This window comes from Chelonoidis abingdonii, chromosome 2, assembly GCF_003597395.2.
Source record: "Chelonoidis abingdonii isolate Lonesome George chromosome 2, CheloAbing_2.0, whole genome shotgun sequence".
NCBI classification, from domain to species: domain Eukaryota; kingdom Metazoa; phylum Chordata; order Testudines; family Testudinidae; genus Chelonoidis; species Chelonoidis abingdonii.
The window spans coordinates 39,099,777-39,121,995 of NC_133770.1; the positions used below are offsets into that span (position 1 = coordinate 39,099,777).

At 39.8% G+C, this 22,219-nt stretch overlaps 1 protein-coding gene across 4 annotated transcripts in view; it reads left to right on the forward strand.

Annotated features, from left to right (window-relative positions):
• Positions 1–22,219, forward strand: part of PIP4K2A (phosphatidylinositol-5-phosphate 4-kinase type 2 alpha) — a 207,756-nt gene that overhangs the window by 182,694 nt on the left and 2,843 nt on the right. For 3 of the 4 annotated variants that reach the window (XM_032775653.2, XM_032775655.2, XM_032775654.2), the window contains 3 exons: positions 13,917–14,030; positions 18,769–19,012; positions 20,104–20,207. In XM_032775653.2, coding sequence (XP_032631544.1) covers positions 13,917–14,030; positions 18,769–19,012; positions 20,104–20,207 — 462 coding nt within the window. The remainder of the gene's footprint in view (positions 1–13,916; positions 14,031–18,768; positions 19,013–20,103; positions 20,208–22,219) is intronic. The other variant, XM_075062290.1, reaches the window with a different exon arrangement.

Consider the following 22,219-nt stretch of genomic DNA (forward strand, 5'->3'; position numbering starts at 1 on the left):
AATAAGCAGGGATTTTTTCTAGTATAGGGTGTAATTTTGTACTGGACCTCTGAGTCACAGCACAGAAGTCGCGCTCAGGGGAAGACAGAACTAAAGTGACTTTAGGATACCTTTTGTGGCCTTATTCTGGGATCTTCTAGTGGCCAGTGTAGCCCCCAGCATAATTTAGGCAGCTCTTGGGGCTTGCCTACATTATGGTAATCCAAAGTAAACTGCATATGGCTGGCAGTGCTGCCCAAAAACTTGGTAGTTCTGTGTCTTGGAGCCCCATCTTTCCCACCATTGGCTCCACCTGTGAGAGCCCTGCTTTTGCAGTGTTTGTGCCAGGGGAATTCTCCCCTGACCAGATCCAGGGATTCTCTAGTCCTTTTACACTGCCACAGCTGCTTCCAGGGGCCAGGCTGTGCAGAAAGAATCTTTCCCATGAATTTTAGCAGTATTTTTTCAGGAAAAAAGAGTCCCTATCCAGCAATTTGATATTTTTTTCCCCAGGGCTGTAAAATTACTGAAGTCCATATTGATTTAAAAATTGAATTTAATATAAAATAGAGTGAAACAGGTGTTCTTTGAGTTCTGCTCCTTATCTGTATTCCACTGTGGGTTATGTATGTTCTCCATGCACACAGAGTCAGAGCATTCTTGCAAGCAGTGTCCATTGGTCCGTGCATATGCCTTTGCCCTCCTTCTGTTCCCAACTGAGGGCATAAAGGGTGGAGGAAACCGACCAGCTTTCCAGTTACTTCTTACTGCTGCAGAACTTGGATCGGAACCTCCAGTGTCTGTAGCTCTCCTTGGATTTCCTTGAATCTGAACTATTTCAAAGATTGCCATTAATGCGTTTTGTATATAGTTCTTCATAGTTAATAGTTCTTCTTTGAGAAGTGTCTCTGTAGGTGCTCCACTTCAGGTGAATGTGCCCCTGCACCTTCGGAGAGTTTCAGCAGCAGTGCTTGTCTGGGTTGTGCATGCACTATCCCTGTCTCACACTGTCAGCACCTGTCTAGCACATGTGACCTGACCCCTATCAATTCCTTCTCAGCTGTCCTTGGCCTGAGACAGAGCTCCAAGCAGTGCAAAAACAGTTTCTAAGTGCTTAGAATAGCGTCTTCTTAGAATAGTTTTAGTAGATGAGTTATGGTTACTTACCCTTTCTTTCCCTGTTTATTTTCTGTTAGAAAAAATTCTTTTTATAGTTCTGTTTTTGCCTGTTAAAATAGTTACCATTCATCCATACGTCTGAACCGCCATAGTTCCAGTATGCCTGCTTCACCGGGCTTCCAGTGTTGCCATTCCTGCTGGAGGTCATGCTGATGTTGGACAGACACTGTGTGTCTGCTCCTTAGGTGAGACACACATACCTCCAGGCTTCTATCACAGGTAACATCCCATGCGAAGTCAAAATCTCCCCAGTGAAAGAAAGTCCTGATGATTGGGGAAACTGAGGCCCAGGAAGAGGGAGGACGTCTTCCGGTGTAGCATAAGTATCTGAACTCCTGTTCGTTCTGAAGGGACTGGGAGGAGAGAAGATGTGTGGCTGGTGCATGAGACGGTGACAGTACCTGAAGGATATTAATATTCAACAGATCAAGACTTCTAAAATGATACCTCACAAGGCATACTTTGTACAAAAGATATCATAATTATATGACAGTGGTGAACATCAGAGTTTCAGTCACAACAAAAAATTACCTGATAGACCAAGTTATGTGCAACCCTCAAGCTCCAATCAGAACTTGTCTTTCCTTTCTGAGGTACATGGTTTCATGCACTTACATTACCCTTTCACCAGACGCCACCTTTGTTACCTTCAGACATGACTCTAAACAGCATAGTGACTAAACAAAAAAGCATGAATACCATAGGGATAGTTCCTTCTTGGGTAGCATCATCTTTAATATGGTGGAATGATCCTCATCAGTTATATGTGGACATTCCCTTCCTATTCCCATCACTGGACAAAATAATTACAGATGCCTACCTCTTAGGCTGGGGAGCCCACATTGACAGTCATACGGCACAGAGCACTTGGACACCCCAAGAGGCCAGGATGCACATCCATGTTCTGGAACTTTGGGCACGCTGAGAAACTCACAATGCCTTTCTGCAATTTGTCTGATTCCCCCGTGTCCTATAATGTCAGACTATATGAAAACTGTCTTTTACCTCAACAAACAGGGAGGGGTGAGATCCATCCCTTTGTGTGTAGAAGCAGTCACCCTGAGGAACTGGTGTACTAGGAATCGAATCACCTTGTCAGCAGCTTACTTTCCAGGAATTCAGACTGTATTGGCAGACACGCTTAGCAGGCATTTCACCATCAATCACAAGTGGGAGTTGCACAATTCAGTAGTGAATAGCATCTTCACTCAATGTGGGACCCCCAACTGAAATCTGTTCACCTCCCAAAAGAACAAGAAATGTAACATATACTGTTCAAGAGGTGCTCTTGGACTATACTCTCAAGACAATACTCTGCTTCTCCCCTGGTCAGACCATCTGAGCAATACCTTTCCTACCTTACTGCTGCTACCTCTGGTCTTATGGAAAATTCATTATGACAAGGCACGAGTCATCCTAATTGCCCCCAACATGCCCAAACAATTTTGGTTCACAAATGTCATCTTGGCCCCCAATCAGCACCCAGTCCTTTCCCAATTATCTTGACCCAGGAGAAGAGCAGGATCGAGCCTCCCAGCCCCAAAACACTTCTGGCTTGGTTTTTGGATGGACATCAACCCTAGAAGGTTCCTGCTCTGAGGACATACAAAGCATTCTTAATAATAGCATAAAAGAGTCTTCCAGGAAATGTTGTTCAGCCAAGTGGAAACATTTGTCCATTTGGGTACAGCAGAAATACACATCTCCTGAGTCAGCAGATATTCCTCTTATTTTGGACTGTTGTTTTTTCTCTCAAAGTGACTCCCTTATTTTTGTACAAGTCCACATGGCAGCAATCAGTACATACCATCCACCATCAGATGGTTATTAAATTTTCACTCGCCCATTGATTAACAGATTTTTGAAGGGCTTAATCAGAACCTTCCCACCAAGAAGGAAGCCTGCTCCTCGCTGGACTTGAACCTTGTACTTTCAGCATTCACTAAGTGTTCCTTCAAACTAGTAGCTGCACCCTGTCTCATCTGTCAATGAAAGTTGAATTCCTTGTGACCAACACCTCAGTCAGCAGGGTAGGTCAGCTGAGAGCACTAATGAAGGATCTGCCATACACTGTATTCCATGAGGACAGTCTCTTCACAACTACATTCGAAATTCACCCCCAGGGTAGTTTCAGAATTTCCCATAAACTAATTAGTCCACTTACCTGTGTTTTTTCTGAAACTGAGACTTAATTCCCCAGACATACAATGTGCTCTTGCCTTCTAACTGCAAAGGACAATACCAGTCAGAAAATCAGACTATTTTTCGGTATAGCAGAATGAGTCCGAGATCAAACTGTATCCTCCCAGATTATCTCTAAATGAAGCTCAGGCTGTATCCTTCTCTCTTGTCAGTTGTCACATCTTTCTTCCCTTCATGGGGTAAGGGCTTATTCTACAAGATACTCCTGAGATAATTTTGTGCCAAAAAATTAAAAATTATGCCCACAATATTTTAAAATTCTGCAAATTTTATTTGTCAATAAATAAATGTGGCTCCAGCATGGCTGTCAGGAGTGCAGGCCACTGGCTGCATTGAGATGGGAGATCACCCTAAAGCCCCACCTCTCCAGGTACAGGGACTCAGCCATGAGGCTGCATCTGACCCTGGCACAGTGCAAGGGCCAGGCCTGCACCAGAAACATCCTGGAGCCCTGCTCCTCTGCGCCAGGTGCATCAGGTTTGGGTGTGCAGGCTCAGCCCAGCAGGATCCAAGTGTGGAGGGATCCAGATGTGGGCTGAAAGGCTTCTGTGTAGGGCAAGCTGGGTGTGGATACCTCAGTGGGAAATCTGACTGCCAGGAGCTGGGGGGCGGGGTTCTGGGTGCAGGGGCAATGGGACTCTGCAGGGGATCCAGGTGAAGGTGATTGGGGCTCGGGGGAGGACTGGATCCAGTGCTGGAGGAATGGGACTTGATGGAGTGGGGGTCCACATGCAGCTGGTTGGGAATCAGTGGAGTGGGGGTTTGGGGGCGTGGGGCTCATCAGAGGGGTCCAGGTGTCGGGGGGGTAGGGCTTGTCAGAGTGAGGGTTTAATGGGCCTGCTTAACGGGGGAACCCCAGCTGCTGCTGAGGGGACACCTCATACTGGGCTCCCGCTTCCCCCCCACGATTCCCCTATCCCCTTTTCTTCTCTGTCTCCCTCCCCACATTCCCCTCTCTCTGCCCAATTCCACCCCCTGTTGCACAGAAACCAGGAAGGCTCACAGCACACAGAGGGGGAGCACAACTGGTACTAGAACCCAGGAGGCAGCATTCAGCTGCAGAGTCAGCAGAGTCAAGAGGTAGCCTCCTTCAGCTGGGCAGCTCTGCGCTTGCAGAAATGAGGAGGGGCAGTTGCATGTAACCTCATGTGCCCCCCATGCCTCACCTCTGTTTGGAGGAGGCAGTCCCCCCCAAAACTGTGCATCCATGGTCGCCCCTCCCATTCCCCCGCACACTGCTTCCCTTTACTTCCCTGCTGTTTCCTGCAAGGAAGCACAGGAATTCTGCGGGGTTTTGTGAGCACGCAGTCGTGCAGAATCCCCCCAGGAGTATACAAGATCATAAGCAACTGCAGTGGCATCACTTCAGAAAGTGCCTGTACTTGACATTTGCAGAGCAGCTATGTGGAGTTCCAGCCACATGTTCAGCAGACAGCATGCTCAGGTGCAGAACTCCTTTGCTGAGACATTCTTTGGGACAGTGGTCTTCCAAATGGCTCTTCTGTCAGCATCCCTGCACCTTCCTCCTCCTTGAGTACTGCTTGTCAGTCACTTATATTGGAATACACACAGGGATCAGCACTGGAAGAAGAGAAAGTGACTTACCTTGTAGTAACTGGAGGTTCTTTGGGACGTATGGTCCCTACCTGTATTCCACTACCTGCCCTCTTTCCCCTCTGCTTCAGATCTTTACTGGATTTGTGGTAGAGAAGGAACAGGAGAGGTGTTTGGTCCTCTCCAACCTTTATGCCCTCAGTCAGAAACACAAGAAGGGCAAGGGCACATGAGAGGACCAACAGATGCTGCTTATGAGAATTCTCCAACTCTGGGTGCATGGAGCACATGCATATGCACAGTAGACTATAGATAGGGACTACACATATTGAAGAACCTCCCGTTACTGTAAAGTAAGTTTTCTCTTCCACCCATGTAATCACTTTCCATTAAAATTGGTGTTTATAGTCTTTTCTGCCTCTCCCCAAAATATTTCTTTGATGTGTCACACAATTATAATTGATGTAGCGTATGTTTGTGGTAAACTGTATTTTGAAATTTCTTATGACACGGTTGTTTTCCAATTAATAGTTACCTCAAATGAAGAAATAATTCTCAAGTTAAATCACAAGGATTCAAGTGTGGTTTTTAATTTATTCCAGGTGTCCAGCTCAATTAAAAATTGATAAAATAGGGGCACTTCTGTGTTCAGTCCCGCACATTCAACTTGCAGCAAAATAATGTTAACCATTGGAACTCATCCTGAATTAACGTCACTGAGTATTGAAAAGGAGTGCACTCATCTCTGCAGTGCCCATCGCTGCCTCACAACTTCCTAACCTGCCTGCAACTTCCTATTACAAATCCCCTGTCCCAGCTGCTAAAGCCCTCCCCTTAGACAGAGCAATCCACACAGCAAGATCTTAAATTCAGCCTTCCATGTTCACAGCTGGTGGAAACAACCAATAGCCTGCAAAACCCCCAGACAAATGCCCAAATGATTCCCCTTTCCTCTATAATAATTGTTTGGTGCCGACCCTCCTGTCCAGCTGCAGAACCCATCCAAGACACTCCAAACTATTCAAAATATATTTACAGAAGCTCCCAACTTAAACAAGTATTCCGTTCCGGAGCGCCTTGCGGAAGTTGAGTTTTGCGTAAGTCAGGAAGGTATCTCTGACAATTATGCAAAAAAAAAAGTGCTTACGGAACTTTTTCCATAAATATGGATTTCTGTAAGTCAGGTTTGCGCAACCCAGGGAGCGTCTGTAATTAATACTCAGCATTTCTTTTTCAAGATACAATCTTCTGTCCTTAGTGAACACAGTTTAGAAAAGCGGCCAAAAGTAACAAAAAGGCTGAAGTTACTTAACATTTATAATTAATTTATAGAACAAGAAAATTTATGTGCAAATGAAGCTGGTGTGTGGAGCTTACCTTCTGATAACAGACATTTTTATAACAGCTTGGAAACCAAAGCAGTTGACGAACTATGGGCCCAATCCTGCAAACATTTAGACATGTGAGTAACTTTACTCATTTGAATAGTCCATGATGTCAGTAAAATTACTCACATGCCTAAGTGTGGGCAGCATGAGACCCTATATGCATACAGCACATTGAAATCCAGCCCCCACTGGAGTGGAAGACAACCACTAATTTGTCAAACAACGCACTTAACAGCAATAAAGAGAGGGTACATTTTGGCCTGTTGCACCTAGGTACAAACTCCTGTTCATTCAGAAAGTACCATGGAAATGTTGTAATATTATTCTCTGATTAAATGCAATAAGGCTATATAGAAACAATTAAATGATCTCAGTCACTGGGGTTGGTAAGAGGCACAAGTCATTGTTTATGTCCTTAAGTATACAGATTTTTTTTTAAATTCAGAAAACATACTTTTTAGGAAATTAGACAGGAATTGCAATAAAAATGACTCACTAGTTATCCAGGTTCTAACATTGACTATCTAATTCTGTTTCATACGAAAAATACTGCAGTTATTAGCACAAAATTATACACATAAGTAACTGACCTTTTTTTTTAATTGTTCAGGTCTGAAAAGTGATTATGTAAAATGGCACCTTCTTATTTGGTAGATCTTCTCCTTTGTGTATTCAGAGTCATAACTTTAATGACAAAATGTAGATTTCAGTACATTTTCCACCTCATAGCATTACAGTTGACACAACTAAAAAGAGTGTGAATTGGGATTATTTTCCCTTGTGTTCATCACAAGCACAATTGCTTACTGTATTTCAATGTTAGACTTGTGCCGCCGAGCCCATAATTTGAAGAAAATGGGGTAGCAATTCAAGTCCTGTTTTGGCCTACAGAGCTCTCATTATTGGCAGTGATGCAAGAGAATGAAAAATTCAGCTTAGCTCTGTTTCCACAATTTGATTTTTAAATAATCATGCTTCCCAGTAGAAATGCACTTTGGCCCTATCCTGCAAAGTACAGAGCACCTACAGTTCCTGGTTCCTTTGATTGGAATTGTGGATGTACATCACTTGGCAGGATCAAGCCCTCTAAGACCTAAACATGTTTGCATCTTGGGATATTACCTAATATCTGAATTAATAGGTTTTAATTAAAATCTATTATCTTAAGTACTATAGATTAAACTTCCTGCATATTTGCTAGTTTCATACTTCATAGGAATCTGATACATTATGTGGTCAGCAAAGTCATTTCTCTTGAGCTTGACCTGGGTATTGTAAAAGGTCCTGATGTATTTTAAAATTGATACTATGAAAGCATATTATAAAATCACATGACTTATGTTACATAAAAAGTACAAGTGACACTGAATTAACCTGTCATTATTTTAATAATTGTGCAGTTTTATTACTCAGTACACAATGATTTTTATTAAAGATCTGGGTAAGTTTAGTTAGTGGGCAAAATCCACTTTTTACATTTTGTTCTGTACTTTCAGCAGATTTAATGAGCTTTCAATGAGAAGTGGACCAGGAACATTAATTATGTTTAATATAAAACCAGAATAAATTAACATTTCACATTTTGTCTATGCATTTTAATTTTTCAGAATGTCACACTATAGATTAGGCATTGTAGCCCCAAACTACAGAGGTACTTAAGCGCCTGAATCCTAAGTTTAGGCTCCACTGTGATCCATACAATTCCTGCTGAACTATGTAAAGTGCCTAAGCTCATTCGGTGCCTATATTCTCGGAGTAAAAGTTCCCTCAGCACCTCAGGTATGCAGACATCTATCTCCTGCCTAAGTCTGAGAGTGATTCGCAAACTGAGAGAAAGTAGGCAGACAAATGCCTATCTCATATGCAGGGACTGAACTGGTAGGTGTGTCAAGAGACCACCTGCCGGATTGGATCCCATTCAGAATTTGTCCACTAGAGAAGGTGAGGTGGTGGCAGTGGCAATGGCAACAGCAGCTATCTTATAACATTTATCTCACTCGTTAGAGTGCTCACCTGGGATATGGGAGACCAGGGTGGGGGGATATGAACAGGAGTCTATCACACCTCTCAGGTGAATGCTCTAAGCACTGAGCTATGGAAAGTTCTGATATAGGGCTTACTCAGTCTCTCTTTGAAGCTATGGATAAATAATGAGAGAGTGATTGGCGCAGGATGACTGAATGCTGGGATAAAATAATAGTGTGCGTTAATTAAATTTGTGACTGAACTCCTTGGGGGAGAATTGTATGTCTCCTGCTCTGTGGTTTTATCCACCTTCTGCCATATATTTCATGTTATAGTAGTCTCGGATGATGACCTAGCACATCTTCAATTTAAGAACACTTTCACTGCAGATTTGACAAAACACAAAGAAGGTACCGATATAAGATTTCTAAAAATAGCTACAGCACTCGACACCCAAGGTTTAAGACTCTCTGAAGTGCCTTCCACAATCTGCACGGGACAAGGTGTGGAGCATTCTGCCAGAAATCTTAAAAGAGCAACACTACGATTCTGAAATTACAGAACACGAACCACCAAAAAAGAAAATCAACCTGTTTGTGGCATCTGACTCAGATGATGAAAATGAACGTCTCTCGGTCCTCACTGCTTTGGGTTGTTATCAACATGGAAACGTTCTCTGGAATGGTAGTCAAAGCATGAAGGGGCATACTAATGTTTGAATAAGGAAAAGTTATTTACTTGTTCGCATAATATAAGAACTAGAGGCCACCAAATGAAATTAATGGGCAGCAGGTTTAAAACAAATAAAAGGAAGAAGTTCTTCACATAGCGCACAGTCAACCCGTGGAACTCCTTGCCTGAGGAGGTTGTGAAGGCTAGGACTATAACAGGGTTTAAAAGAGAACTAGATAAATTCATGGAAGGTAAGTCCATAAATGGCTATTAGCCAGGATGGGTAAGGAATGGCGTCCTTAGCCTCTGTTCATCAGAGGGTAGAGATCGATGGCAGAAGAGAAGTCACTTGATCATTACCTGTTAGGTTCACTCCCTCTGGGGCACTTGATATTGGCCACTCTCAGTAGATAAGATACTGGGCTGGATGGACCTTTGGTCTGACCCAGTATGGCCATTCTTATGTTATGTTCTTAGCATATCTGGCATGTAAATACCTTGAAACACTGGCTAGAACAGTGCCATGCGAATGCCTGTTCTTACTTTCAAGTGACATTGTAAATAAGAAGTGGGCAACAAGTAAACAAACTTGTGTGTCTTAAAAATTGGCTGAAGAAGTAGGAGGACTGGGTGGATCTGTAGGCTCCAAAGTTTTACATTGTTTTATTTTTAAGTGTAGTTATAAAAAAAAAATCTACATTTGTAAGTTGCACTTTCACGATAAAGGGCTTGCACTGCAATTCTTGAATGAGGTGAATTGAAAAATACTATTTCTTTTACTTATCTTTTTTATGGTACAGATATTTGTAATAAAAAATAATATAAAGTGAGCACTGTACATACTGTGTTTTAATTGAAATCAATACATATAAAAATGTAGAAAACATCCAAAATATTTAAATAAATGGTATTCTGTTATTGTTTAACAATGCGATTAAAACTGCGATTAAGCATGACTTTTTTTAATCTAGTGATTAATTGCAATTAATATTTTTAAATTATTTGGTAGCCCTAATTTCTAAACAATTTACCTACTTAATTAATATACCTGATAAGGTGAAGATTAGCCAGGAAAAGCTTTTTAGTGTTTTATCCTTTGCACTGAGAACCTCTGTACCACAATGACCCACTCAAGATAAAACCTTAGGTTTCTGCTGAAAATGTAATGAAGGCTTAAGAACTTCAACTTGAATTGTGGAAAGGATGAGTATGTGCCTTTTAGAAACAAATAGTTTTATTTGTAAAATCCACTATGCACTTCTTGCATTCTTAAACAGAGGATTAAAATGAGAGCAAAGGCTCAGAGTGAAAATCTATTATTAAGTAGGAGTAGTTAGTATTTGTCTCCTGTGCAGCTTTTCAAATATTTAGTTCTTTAAAGATATTAAATGTTCATTACAATGAATTACAGTATCTGTGATTCTTTCTCGACCAAGGGTTTTTCTTCACTGGAAATATTTGAGACTTCATCAAAAATTGTCAATTATTTCACGAAAGCAAAGTCTCTGCAATTTTTCACGTGAATGGAGTTTTAAATGCTCACATGAAAGGAGGTGCATTTTCCCATGCTTAATGGTACCCACTTCAATTTCCCTTGTGCATTGGTGGAACATACATATCCCCAAATCTTTGCCTATTTCTTCGTACAATATAGGTTTTTAAATAATGGTTAAAACCCCATTCCAGTAATTTAATCTGTTTTAAGTTCTTAAATCTCTAATGCTCGTCACTTTTATGGACATTAATTCAGTAACTAATGGTTGTTAATACTAATTTTATATTACAACAGTACCCCATCTTGCCAAGTTCTGTACAAACATATAGGAAGACATGGCCCAGCTAAAAAAGCTTATGGTTTAAAAATACCAAGAACAGGAAATTTAGCGTGCAGGAAAGAGAAACAGCATACATGGTTAGTGTGACAACTGGCATGTAATATGTTTGTTCCAGGTTTATTTTAAATGCCTATAAATTGTGCTCAGCTATTCATCTCCCTAGCCATTGTTAGGGCTTGGAGTTTTTTGGGGTTTTTTTGCTTATATTTTAAATATCTCATTTATAGTGTTACTTGGTATTTAATCTATGAATTTAGGTATTTATATGGCTTTCATCACCATAGCATCTCAGTGCTTCGCAAGCATTAATAATTTTCACAGCAACCCTTAAAGGTAGGGAAGTGTTATCATCCCAGGTTTAAAGATGGGAACTAAGGCACAGAATGGTTAAGGAGAGACATTGGAAGGCACAAAGGGAAGTTAGACACCCAACTCCCACTGAAAGTCTCAGTGCAGGAAAGAGTCCATCTCCTGATGTGCCTTTGAAAATCTCCCCCTAAGGCCTTGTACTGAAGGCTAAAAGGCTATGGTTTTCATTTGTGTTAGCCAATATATCTTTAAACATGATTGAATTGTCAGTGTTGTAGTAGCGGAAGGGATGCCTAGGCTACTACATGGATCGCTAATATGCCTTCAGATGTTTTAGCCTGTATTTTAATAAGCATTATGAGGGCTTCTCTGTCATGGTAAGCTAACTTGAGTGAAAGACGCGCCCTTTTTAACCCATCAAGACAAGGCCTAAATGACTCCCCCAGTGTCATTCAGGAAGTCTGTGGCGCAGCACAGTACTGAGCTTGGTGTCTTAACCATAAGGCCATACTGCTTCTGCTTCCCTATTTGTTTAATGTGTTAATAGTCCTTGTTTGTTGAAAGTATCATTCTAAATTAGCTGTGACTTTTTTAAAATATAACAATATTCTAAAATTAGGATTATAGAGACTTCTGTGCTGGAAGGAAAGGGAGTTTGCTTTTATTTTTTCATTGCTTTGTCTCAAGTTTTCATCTAATTCCATATCAGTCTCCTTCCTCCAGTCTTAAACATCCCACTCACTGGATCCTTCTGGCTTTGGCAGCGTCCCTCCATCCTCATCTGCCAAGTCAGCCTACAGAGTTATGTGAGAATTTCCTAGATGGAGAGTAATAAGCTTTACAGCTGCTAGTCCTGAATATTTTATCGTTTTTTCCTCTTCTTTTCCATCCCAAACTACTTATCCAAGCTGGCCAGGGAGATAATTGATGTATGCTGTCACATTATAGTAAACAGCAACCCACTATTTGCTTCTAAGAAGCCTTCCAGATACTACCCTAGCACCTTTGGGTTAAACACCAGAGTGCTTCAGACTGAATTTTTCTTCTCTGAAATCTGGTATGGATGGATGGGAACCTATAATTCCTTCTCAAATGTCTTTTTTTTTTTTTTTTTTTTTTACAAAATGGGACTCTAAGAACAAAGTTATAGGACATTTTAACAAGGCAGAAAGTAATGTATCCAAAAGCTGCCAAGTTCAACGCTCAATTTTCCCAAAGTTCACGGTTGTTAGGCCCAAACTGAACACATAGATCTCATCTCTATTTAAAAATCTTCAGGTTTTTTTTTTAATATTCTTTTGGTATGCAGAGAGGGGGAGTCATTTTCTGAACTAGGGCAGCTATGTTATTCACACCAGGGTGAATAACGAACAATTCACAAGAACAAACCCAAGGAAAGGAGTTTGTTGCTATTGTGGAATTAAAGCATCCCAACTCCTCTCTTGTGTTTGGAGGCAAGAGTTTTTCAATATTAGAGAGAGAGAGAAAAATATTTGTGTGAGTTAAATTTTGGGGCCTGTCTGCTATGACAGGGTCACTTTGAATCCTTTGCTTTTTGTGTATCGGTGGGAGGGGGAAATAGAGGAAAAGAACCTCTAGGTTACTTTTTCCTCCTTGGGTTTGTGAAGAACAAAATGAAGTGGTACATTGGAAAGTACTATATTCAATAAGGTTTATAAACAATGTGTTGGCATGTTTTTCTTGAAGCTACAGGAAACATTCCAGTAGGCCGTTGTTAACTATGGGGGGGTTCTGTTTGCTTTTTAGGTATTGGGGGGTGTCCCTCTCCCTTATTTACTCTCAGTAGAAAGACTTGTAGACTGGGGTTGAAATCTTGGCTCTATTGAAGTTAGTCACAAAGGCTCAGATCCACAAAGGTCCATAGGAACCTAAATCCCAGACTTAGGTGCCTAAGTCATTGTATTAGGCACCAGTGCAATCCACAAAACTCATGCTAGGCTGGCGCCTAACCCTATAGATACCTAAAATCACTCAGTGCCTACATTTTCTCAGTAAAAGTTTTCTTGGTGTCTAAGCTTCTGCCTCTGGGCATGCACATTGCTGCCTCACTCTACCGCCCAAACAGCTACCTCCTGCCTAAGCACCAGGGCAGACCACAACTGGAGAAAGATAAGCAGAAGAGTGTCCATGGTGCCCAATCAACTAGGCACGCTCAGGGGCTACCTGCTAGATTGGGTCCCATTCAAAATGTGACCAGAGAAGGAGGTGGTGCTACTGTTGCCACTTCCCACCTTCTGATATTTAGACTAGTTATTGCACTCACCTGGGATGTGGGACACTTGGGTTCAGTTCCCCCCTCTGCCTGAAGGGGGAGAGAGGTTTTGAACAGGGGTTTCCCACACCTCTCAGGAGAGTGCTCTAACCACTTGGGTATGGGAATTTTGATGTGGGGCTCCCTCTTTCATTGAAGCTGTCCACTGGGTGGATAATAATAGTTCCTTCATCGTTAAATTTACTGAGTGTGTGTTCTGTAATTAGTAGACTTTTTTACAGTATTGGTGAACTGTGAAAGCAGATTAGAATTCTGTTAAATTTGTGAGCAAGTGAATATGGTGCAGGTGTATTTGATTACACTGAATGAAGCTTTACGTATCTGCATTTGATATGTTAGTGCTTTCAATTGTCGTAGCTCACTAGTGCCCTCTTTTGGTCATTAGTGACATCTTGTATTTGGGGTGCAGTATATATTCAGTCCTGCTGTGACCTGAGCACAACCTTTTTCTATGGATCCAGATTGAAGAAGCAATTTCAATGTACTCATATTTGTGTTCTAGTTCCTATTAATTGTTTTTGGGTTTTGCATTTGTTTTAGGCTAAAGAGCTGCCAACATTCAAAGACAATGATTTTATTAACGATGGCCAAAAGATTTATATTGATGAAAACAACAAAAAGGTGTTTCTTGAAAAGCTCAAAAAGGATGTGGAGGTAAGAATGTAATCTGCTTGATTTTTATATAATTATACGACACTGTACAACAAGTCATATGTACAGCTGTGCAGAAAACATTTGTAGTTCATAAATGTATTGGGTAAAAATAAACTTAGCACAGACCTCTTTAAATTAAACACAATCTAAGCTTTCAGGAGCAATCACTTAATAAAGATCCCTTCTACCATAGATGGTTGTCATACATTGCCCATGTCCTGATGTGCTTGTACTTAAAATGCTTTACAGGCATAATACCACATGGAGTGAGCTAAATATTGTTAGTTATATTTTACAGATGGGGAAACTTGAGGCACAGAGAAGTTGTGGCTTTCTCAAGGCCATACACTGAATCAGCAGCAGAGAATGCAGGTCTCCCAGCTCCCATTCCTGTGCTTATTCCGTCCACTATTCAATTTACCTATCAATCATCTAGTTTTATACCATCCAAATTACAGTAGGAGTGCCTTAGGTATTTGTATACATTTCCTCTCATGATTCTAATATTGTATGCTTCTGCTATATTGAACACATAGTCAACATTCAATACAAAAATATTGGTTTGTGCTATTTTTAATACTAATTCTTAAAATGCTGATTTGGCTCTCAGAGTAAAATAATTTTATCATAGCTATCTATTCAGCAAATAAAGTTAAGCGTTATTTCCACATCTTTAGAATAGAACTGATAACTCAGGCTTACAGGGTCTTCAGCTTTTTATATTGAAATTTTTTTGAACATTGACATTGTCTGATATTAGAACAGCTCTGGGATTTGTGTTTATCGGTTAAAAGCTGTTGCAAAGCACCACAGAACATCATGTGTGTAACATTTACAGAATGGTCTTGGGGTTAATTTCTCATCAGTGGGGTGATAGATTTTGATATAATTCATACACATTCATTTATTCACATGTGTATATAAAATATATTAATCCAAATGATTTGTCCTCCAATCTTTAGCATTTTTAGGATAGGACAAATTTTAGACTTAAATTCTTGAGCCTTTCTTTAAGCATGTAACATTTGTGCTGACTAAATTTTTTACAGTAAATAGGCTGCACACAAGATGTAAAGAAATACAGTGAATACAGTAGCTGTTTTTATCTCCAAAATATGGATCGAGTGTGGTCTGCTACATAGCTTTCATTTACTATGTTTTAAATATGAAGGCAGACTTTAGAAGGTCAGTCTTAGTCATATTCTGAGTTACCAAGTAAAGACACTTCTGAATCAGATGAGGTGTTATCCCCTATACCCATGGGGCAGAAGTGAGTATATATTGGTGGTTAGGTCAGTACCTAGCCCTGGGAAGAGACCTACAGTTGAGTGGAACTGAGGTTACAAAGGGAGACTGGTGAAGCCATGCTGGAGAAAGTCATTACAGTAACAGCTGAAAGTATCTCTTGGAGTCCTCAAAAAGTCTACAGGGGGACTGTCGGTACAGAAGAGTGAGTCACTGTTGAAGAGATGGATGGAGGATAAGTAGGTTTCATGAGGTTGGGTTAGTATTGGTAGGGAGTACCTCTCATTACCTCTTCATAATGGTGATTTGGGCTCTTTGAGGATTAGGAGGCTCTCATGAGATAGGTGCTTGGATGCAGTAAAATATTAGGTGGTCCCGGAGACTGCTGTTTTTTGCTTCTGGCTATGGAAGTTGGTACCAATAAGGACTTTGCCTTGGGTTCTGGCTTTTGGAGGCACTAAGTCAGACGCCGATGTCAGTGCTGTGCTAGATGGCTTCTTGGTGCATGATGAGGTCATCTTAGTCGGGTACCGTGGTCACAGTACCAGAGGGATGGGAGCCTCAGCTCCATACTGGGACATGGTCTCCTGAGACCCAGTTCAAGGAGGTGTCTTTCCCCTTTTCTTGTTTCAGAGAATAAGGTATTTTCTTCTTGGAAGGTCTGGGGAGTATCCCTGAGCCTCCAGGATCTTTGCTCACTGCAGAAGCAAAGGTGGTTGATGGAACCAATGTACCAGGAAGAGACTTGGACCCTGTGGAGCTCAGAGAGTGCTCCATGAGTAGGAGTTCAAGTCTGTCCTCCCTCAATTTTTCAGATCTGTTTTTAAATCCTAAACAGATTTTACATTTAGAGGGAATATGGCTTTCTCTCAAACAGCAGAGACAGCTTGAATGTCTGTGGCTGAGGGGAAAGGACCTGTGGCAGGTCTGGCAAGGATTGAAGACCAGGATATAGGACATAACCTGCACTTGAGGCCAGGAATTTGGTCTGAGGAAAAAAAAAACCCAGGAGTCCAAAATGGGCAAACAAGGAAAGAGAGCAGAAAACTTGCTCAAAGCATGAACTCCTGCTAATAAAAGAAAAAATAACTAAGAACGAACTAAAAGAAAAAGGGTACAAGAAAGTGAGGTGTAGCAAGTTGCATGGGTCAGCTAACAGATGCTGTGATGCACCATCTCAAGCTGCAGGCAGTTGAGAGGGAACTGGAGTCACGGTGGGTCTGCCTCTACTGAGAGACCTTCATATCTTCCTGTATGGCAGGTGTCTTTATTCTCCTTCAGTTCTTTCCTCAAGTCCATTTTTTTCACCTTGCCTTCCACTGTTGACTTCCTCTTCCATGTAACGTATGCCTCTCCTCCTCCATCTCTACTGAATAATACAAAAACTAGTATGCTAATGTTTCATGTAGATTGTGAGACACTCAGGCCAGTGGTCATGAAGAGAATGTGACCTGATCCTAGTCCTACGCTATGTAGAATTTAGCAAACTGTGGGTCCAAAAGCTACATTGTCCGCTTTCAGTGGGCACAGCATTTAACACATTTCTCTCGGTGTGACTCTTGAATTGAGCCTGCAGTCCAAAGGGAAAGGAATGTTGTGGTCTGTCCTTAATGAACTATCCTATGAAACAAAAGTACAGCTGATAACGTGGTGTTATGTGGAACTCTGGACAGCAGAGACAAATAACTGGCTAACAGTGAGACTGATCATTCACAAGAAAGAAAAGGTGTTCGTTTTCCTGAAGACTTTATTACTAGAACAGGGTGGTATATTAGGCTATGCTTGACCTCTGGACTGTTACATTTCATGTTTACTAATTACAGTATCACATTGGTAGCCTCTTCATCCAGATAAGTACACACATTTTTCCCTTAAATGTTATCTAAAATATTTTTAAAAGATTGTCGCTCCAGTGGGATGAAGAGAAATCTAACCCTCATTTAGCTATGTATGTGAATTGTGGGTGCTTATGAGAGTGACTACAGAAAAGCATGATACAGGCATTGTGCAGGTTGCCCAGCACAACTCTGCTCGTGCATCTTAGTGTTGATTTACAGCATCTGTGTCCCTGATGTCCCTTGAGCTCCCAATGCTAATGATGATATAAAGTGTAATAGTGAATTTCAGATAGCAAAATAATAAAATACATTTAAAATGGTGGATTTGATTTAAATCAAATTGATTTAACTCATGATTTAAATTATTATTTAAATCACTAGTCAGGAAGACTTGATTTAATAATGGATTTCCACTTAAAAGTGAATTCTTGTTGGTTGTTATAACCTTAACACACACACTTCACAACTCAGATATAGATGTAGGTTTCATTTTAGAAGGTACACACTATTCATCTTTAAGTGATTTATTTTGAAAACTTTTCAGATTAGCTTTACAGCTATATCAGAAAATGAATGTTTGATTATTTAATTTACCAAAGGTAATTGAAGCAGATATTTATGAAGTTACAGGCTAATCATTAATATTTGGAGGATTTTCTTGCCATGCTGTATTAGGAGAACATCACCAGACAGACATTTAAATTGTTTTATTTAACTAAAATAACATCATTAAGTATTCTGGATATTTTTCTTCAACATGAAACATATGATATTTTAATAAAACAAGCATATGTCCCTCACATCTCACATTTATCTCCAGACTTCTCGTTGTCCAGATCTATTCCGCCCCCAACAATCTTCTATTCGTTGAACTTTTTGACACTTTGCACTTTTAGAGAGAGGTAAGGGATTGACTTTTGTACACAAATTTGCAGAGGGACAATAGAGTTGAGGTCTGTTATTTCTCACCTCTGTGTATGTATTTATTTATCTGAAAACATTTTTGCTGTTAACAAGCATGTTACCTCTGGAAAGACAAATCCACAGTTGGGAACTGCAAAACTAAGCATCTATGATGGTATCTTCTAGACTGAGCACTGAGTCCCATAGGGCAGATAGAAAGATTAACCTAAAAAATCTATACAGAAGCCTCTGGAACTCCATAAAATTGGGTCCCTAATCCATAAACTGTTGGAACTCATTTACAAAACTTACCTTAAACATTACATGAATATATTGTCTCATACTATAGAATTAGAATTTTTAATCCCTGTTTCATGATGAGATACCTTTGAGCTATAATGTATCTTAATTAAAACTATCTTTAGATAAGTTTTTTTCCTCAAAAAGCATTTTATCAAAAAAATCTGTTTGTTTTTTTTAAATCATTGATTTTTATCCATCCTGATTTAAAATGGACATTTTCTTCTACTCCCACTGCTCTTCCCTCACTTCAGGTTGTCCCCTCTGTACTTGGCCCAACAGTCCTGAAGATATCCTTTATTTTAAATCCAGTCTTAGCCCCCATCCCAGCCATCCTCTCTTAGAGATATTTTCTCTTTTTTGTAGACATTCATTTTTACATACTTTCCTATGTTCACAATCAGATCTAAGACTTCACTGTGATATTGACATTGCTTATTATCACCTTCTAGTTCCTTGCTCAGTTAAAACTCATGGACTACAGCTTGCTGCTTGGAATTCATGATGTTGAGAGAGCTGAACAGGAAGAGATAGAGTGTGAGGAAAATGATGGAGAAGATGAAGGGGAAAGTGATGGGACCCACCCTATTGGAACGCCTCCAGACAGTCCAGGAAATACACTGAACAGCTCACAGCCTTTGGCTCCAGGGGAATTTGATTCAGCCATTGATGTTTATGGAATAAAATGCCATGAAAGTAAGCAGTATTGCTGTGAATATTTTTATGTATGAGTTGGTTTTATTCTTAAATCAAAAACTCAAAGCCTTCATAACCACATTAAGGCAAAATTATATCGCACAATATAATCCATTCTGTAGAAAAGAAAATTAGTTCATTTTTGGTGCAACAGAAAGTTAAAGGCACCTGTATTGTTTGGCTTTGATACTTAATATAATTTATTTCTTGGCTATTGTAATGTGTGGAAACACAGTAAAACAGTTTACCTACAGCCCAAGCAGCTAATGTACTTGCGCAGCTGTTTACAGTGTTGCATCCTGTGTGGAGATACAGGGATTCTTAGAATCCAGGAGAAAAGCGCCTTTATTGAGTGGAAATCTATTTGCTGTACATAACTGTTTTTTACGCAGGTAGATAAGCCTGTTAGCAGTGGTTCAGAAAAAGGAGCAAATCTCTGCTTTGACCTATATCTCAAAGACTTGTTATGTCTAAAAATATTTGTAGACTTTGAGCACAGTTTTTTAATACTAATAAGAAAATCTCATATGGAAGACTGTTTTGCATAAAAAGCAAGTGAGCTTTAAGGTAATCCATTCCGTCGAGCAGGAATGCTTTCTATTTAAAGTTACCATGGATTGTTCAAGGCAGACAAAGTATCTGCTTTCCATCAAGGCCCTGCTTTGTAAACGTATTGATAAATCCATTTTTCTACCATTCATAAATGAAATGTGATCTTAATTGTTGAAACACAAGCACTGTCTACAAAATATATGCTGTATGTGTTTGGCCATTTTTCTATATTTATATCCCAGAAATAATTGTGGATGAAATGAAAATACATGTTGGTTTTAACCAGGAATATTGACTTATGTCTTCTAATGTTGCACTTTGCATTATCTTTTATTTCATATGTATGAATGCAGCTAAACTATTAAAAAAAAGGGGGGGGGGGGCTGAGCTTAAACTGTTTAAACACCTAAAGCTCTGACTGAATTCAGCCTTTCCCTTTCCTGAAGATTGACTTCATTTTAATCACATGTCAAAAGAAGGAATCTTGATTAAAATGCTTGTAAAGTCATTCTGACTGCAATACGTTTGTCATTCTGCAGATGCACCTAGGAAGGAGGTATACTTTATGGCCATTATTGACATTCTTACTCATTATGATGCAAAAAAGAAAGCTGCCCATGCTGCAAAAACTGTTAAACATGGTGTAAGTATCTGTTTGTCTTCTCTAATTCCATTGCTGCTCTGAATATTTGCTATTGAATGCCCTGCTGTGGCATAGTTTGGGGGATTTATGGAAGGATGCAAAATAAGTCAAGTTTTCTTTTTAATTTTGTTAATTAAATATTTAAATAATTGTGATACAAAACTAGAAAGTGATTGTTACAAGTTAAATATTAAAAGTGAAAATGCTTTCCTACCCTCACAAGCAGTGTTCATTATTGGTGAACACTATAATATATGTTGCATCATTATATCATTTCTAGGTATTGTGAAACTTTTTAAAATTGGGTTTATAGCAATAAACACCTGAATATATCCATTGCAGAATGTGGCAAGTATTTATCATAGTGGCTTTGGTTGTAGGCTAGAGTGTCCTCTCAAAGTCCCACAAAGTGAAAACTCTTTTTCACCCTGTGATTGTATTAGGAAAGAATCTTAAAAATACTATGCCAGATGCAGATAAATACATTATTTATAGTGTACTGAATTATTTTTCCAAATAGCCAACACTTAAAACTTTGTAACCAAGTTAAAGAGCAAATCTCAGGAGCTGAATAGCCTCTTACTATTGCAAATGATCCATAGCGCAAGGCACATCTTTGCCAAAAGATAGCCTAACCCTTTAATATTTTGGTGATTTGAGCAGTGGCTTTACCTAGAAGTTAAAGAACATAATGACTGTTGTGCATTTGTTGGCCCAATCTGCTGAGAGTTTACTCCAAATTGTATAATATGATTTACTTTGTAAGGCTTTTAGTAAAATATAATTTGGGGAGAAAAAAGCATAAAAACTCAAATGTATTGCTTTACTACCTTAAAATCCTTTGTCTGAAAGATATGTGTTGTAAATACAGATAAGGCAATATGACTATCACTATTTGACTATAAAGGTAGTTAAGGTCTGGAATAAGTTTTCAAGGGAGATTGTGGAATCCCCACCACTGGAAGTTTTTAAAAACAGGTTGGACAAACACCTGTGAAGGATGACAGGTTTCAGAGTAGCAGCGGTGTTAGTCTGTATCCACAAAAAGAACAGGAGTACTTGTGGCACCTTAGAAACTAACAAATGTATTTGAGCATAAGCTTTCGTGGGCTACAGCCCACTTCTTCGGATGCACAGAATGGAATATATAGTGAGTAGATATATATATCTATATCTGTTCCATTCTATGCATCTGAAGAAGTGAGCTCTAGCCCACAAAAGCTTATGCTCAAATAAATTTGTTAGTCTCTAAGGTGCCACAAGTACTCCTGTTCTTTCTGTGAAGGATGGTCTGTGTTTACTTGGTCCTGCAACAGAGCAGGGAGCTGGGCTTGATGACTTCCCAAGGTCCCTTCCAGCCCTACATCTTTATGATTCTGTCATTGTGGGCCACCATTTTAGGGCTTGATCCTGTAAACATGAGTAACTTTATCCAGCGGAGCAGTCACATTGACTACTCAGTGAGACTGCTCTTGTGAGTAAAAATGCACACATACAGTAAGTATTTGCAGTATCGGGCCCTTAACTATCCTTTTTTTAAACAAAAACTGGAGAACGTCGTCGTTGATAGTATCGGTTGCTTTCAAATTCTCAGCAATAAATCCCAGTAATTAATCTATAAAGGTCGTTTCTGTCATACACTATAAAGACAGCTGAAAGTGGAGGCAGCCCTTGTACAATCATCAGCTGATGATTACTAACAAAGTTTAAGTTAAATTCTCTTTTAAAAAACCCACTTGCTTCTCTCTGAAATATTTTATCTACTATTGTTGTAAGCAATGCCTAAGATGACAATAACTAAGTAAAAGAGATTAGGAAATTTATTCTTCTCCATTTGAAGGATTTTTTACTTTCTTCATTGGACAGCATTTAATGTGTATTCAATTTTACTGCTCAAGTCCTGATCCAGCTTTTATTGAAGTCAATGAGACTCTTTCCATTTACTGCCTCAAGTTTTCCCCATATATGTCAAGGGCTTTGAAAACCTGAGATGAAAACTACTGTGGGTGAAA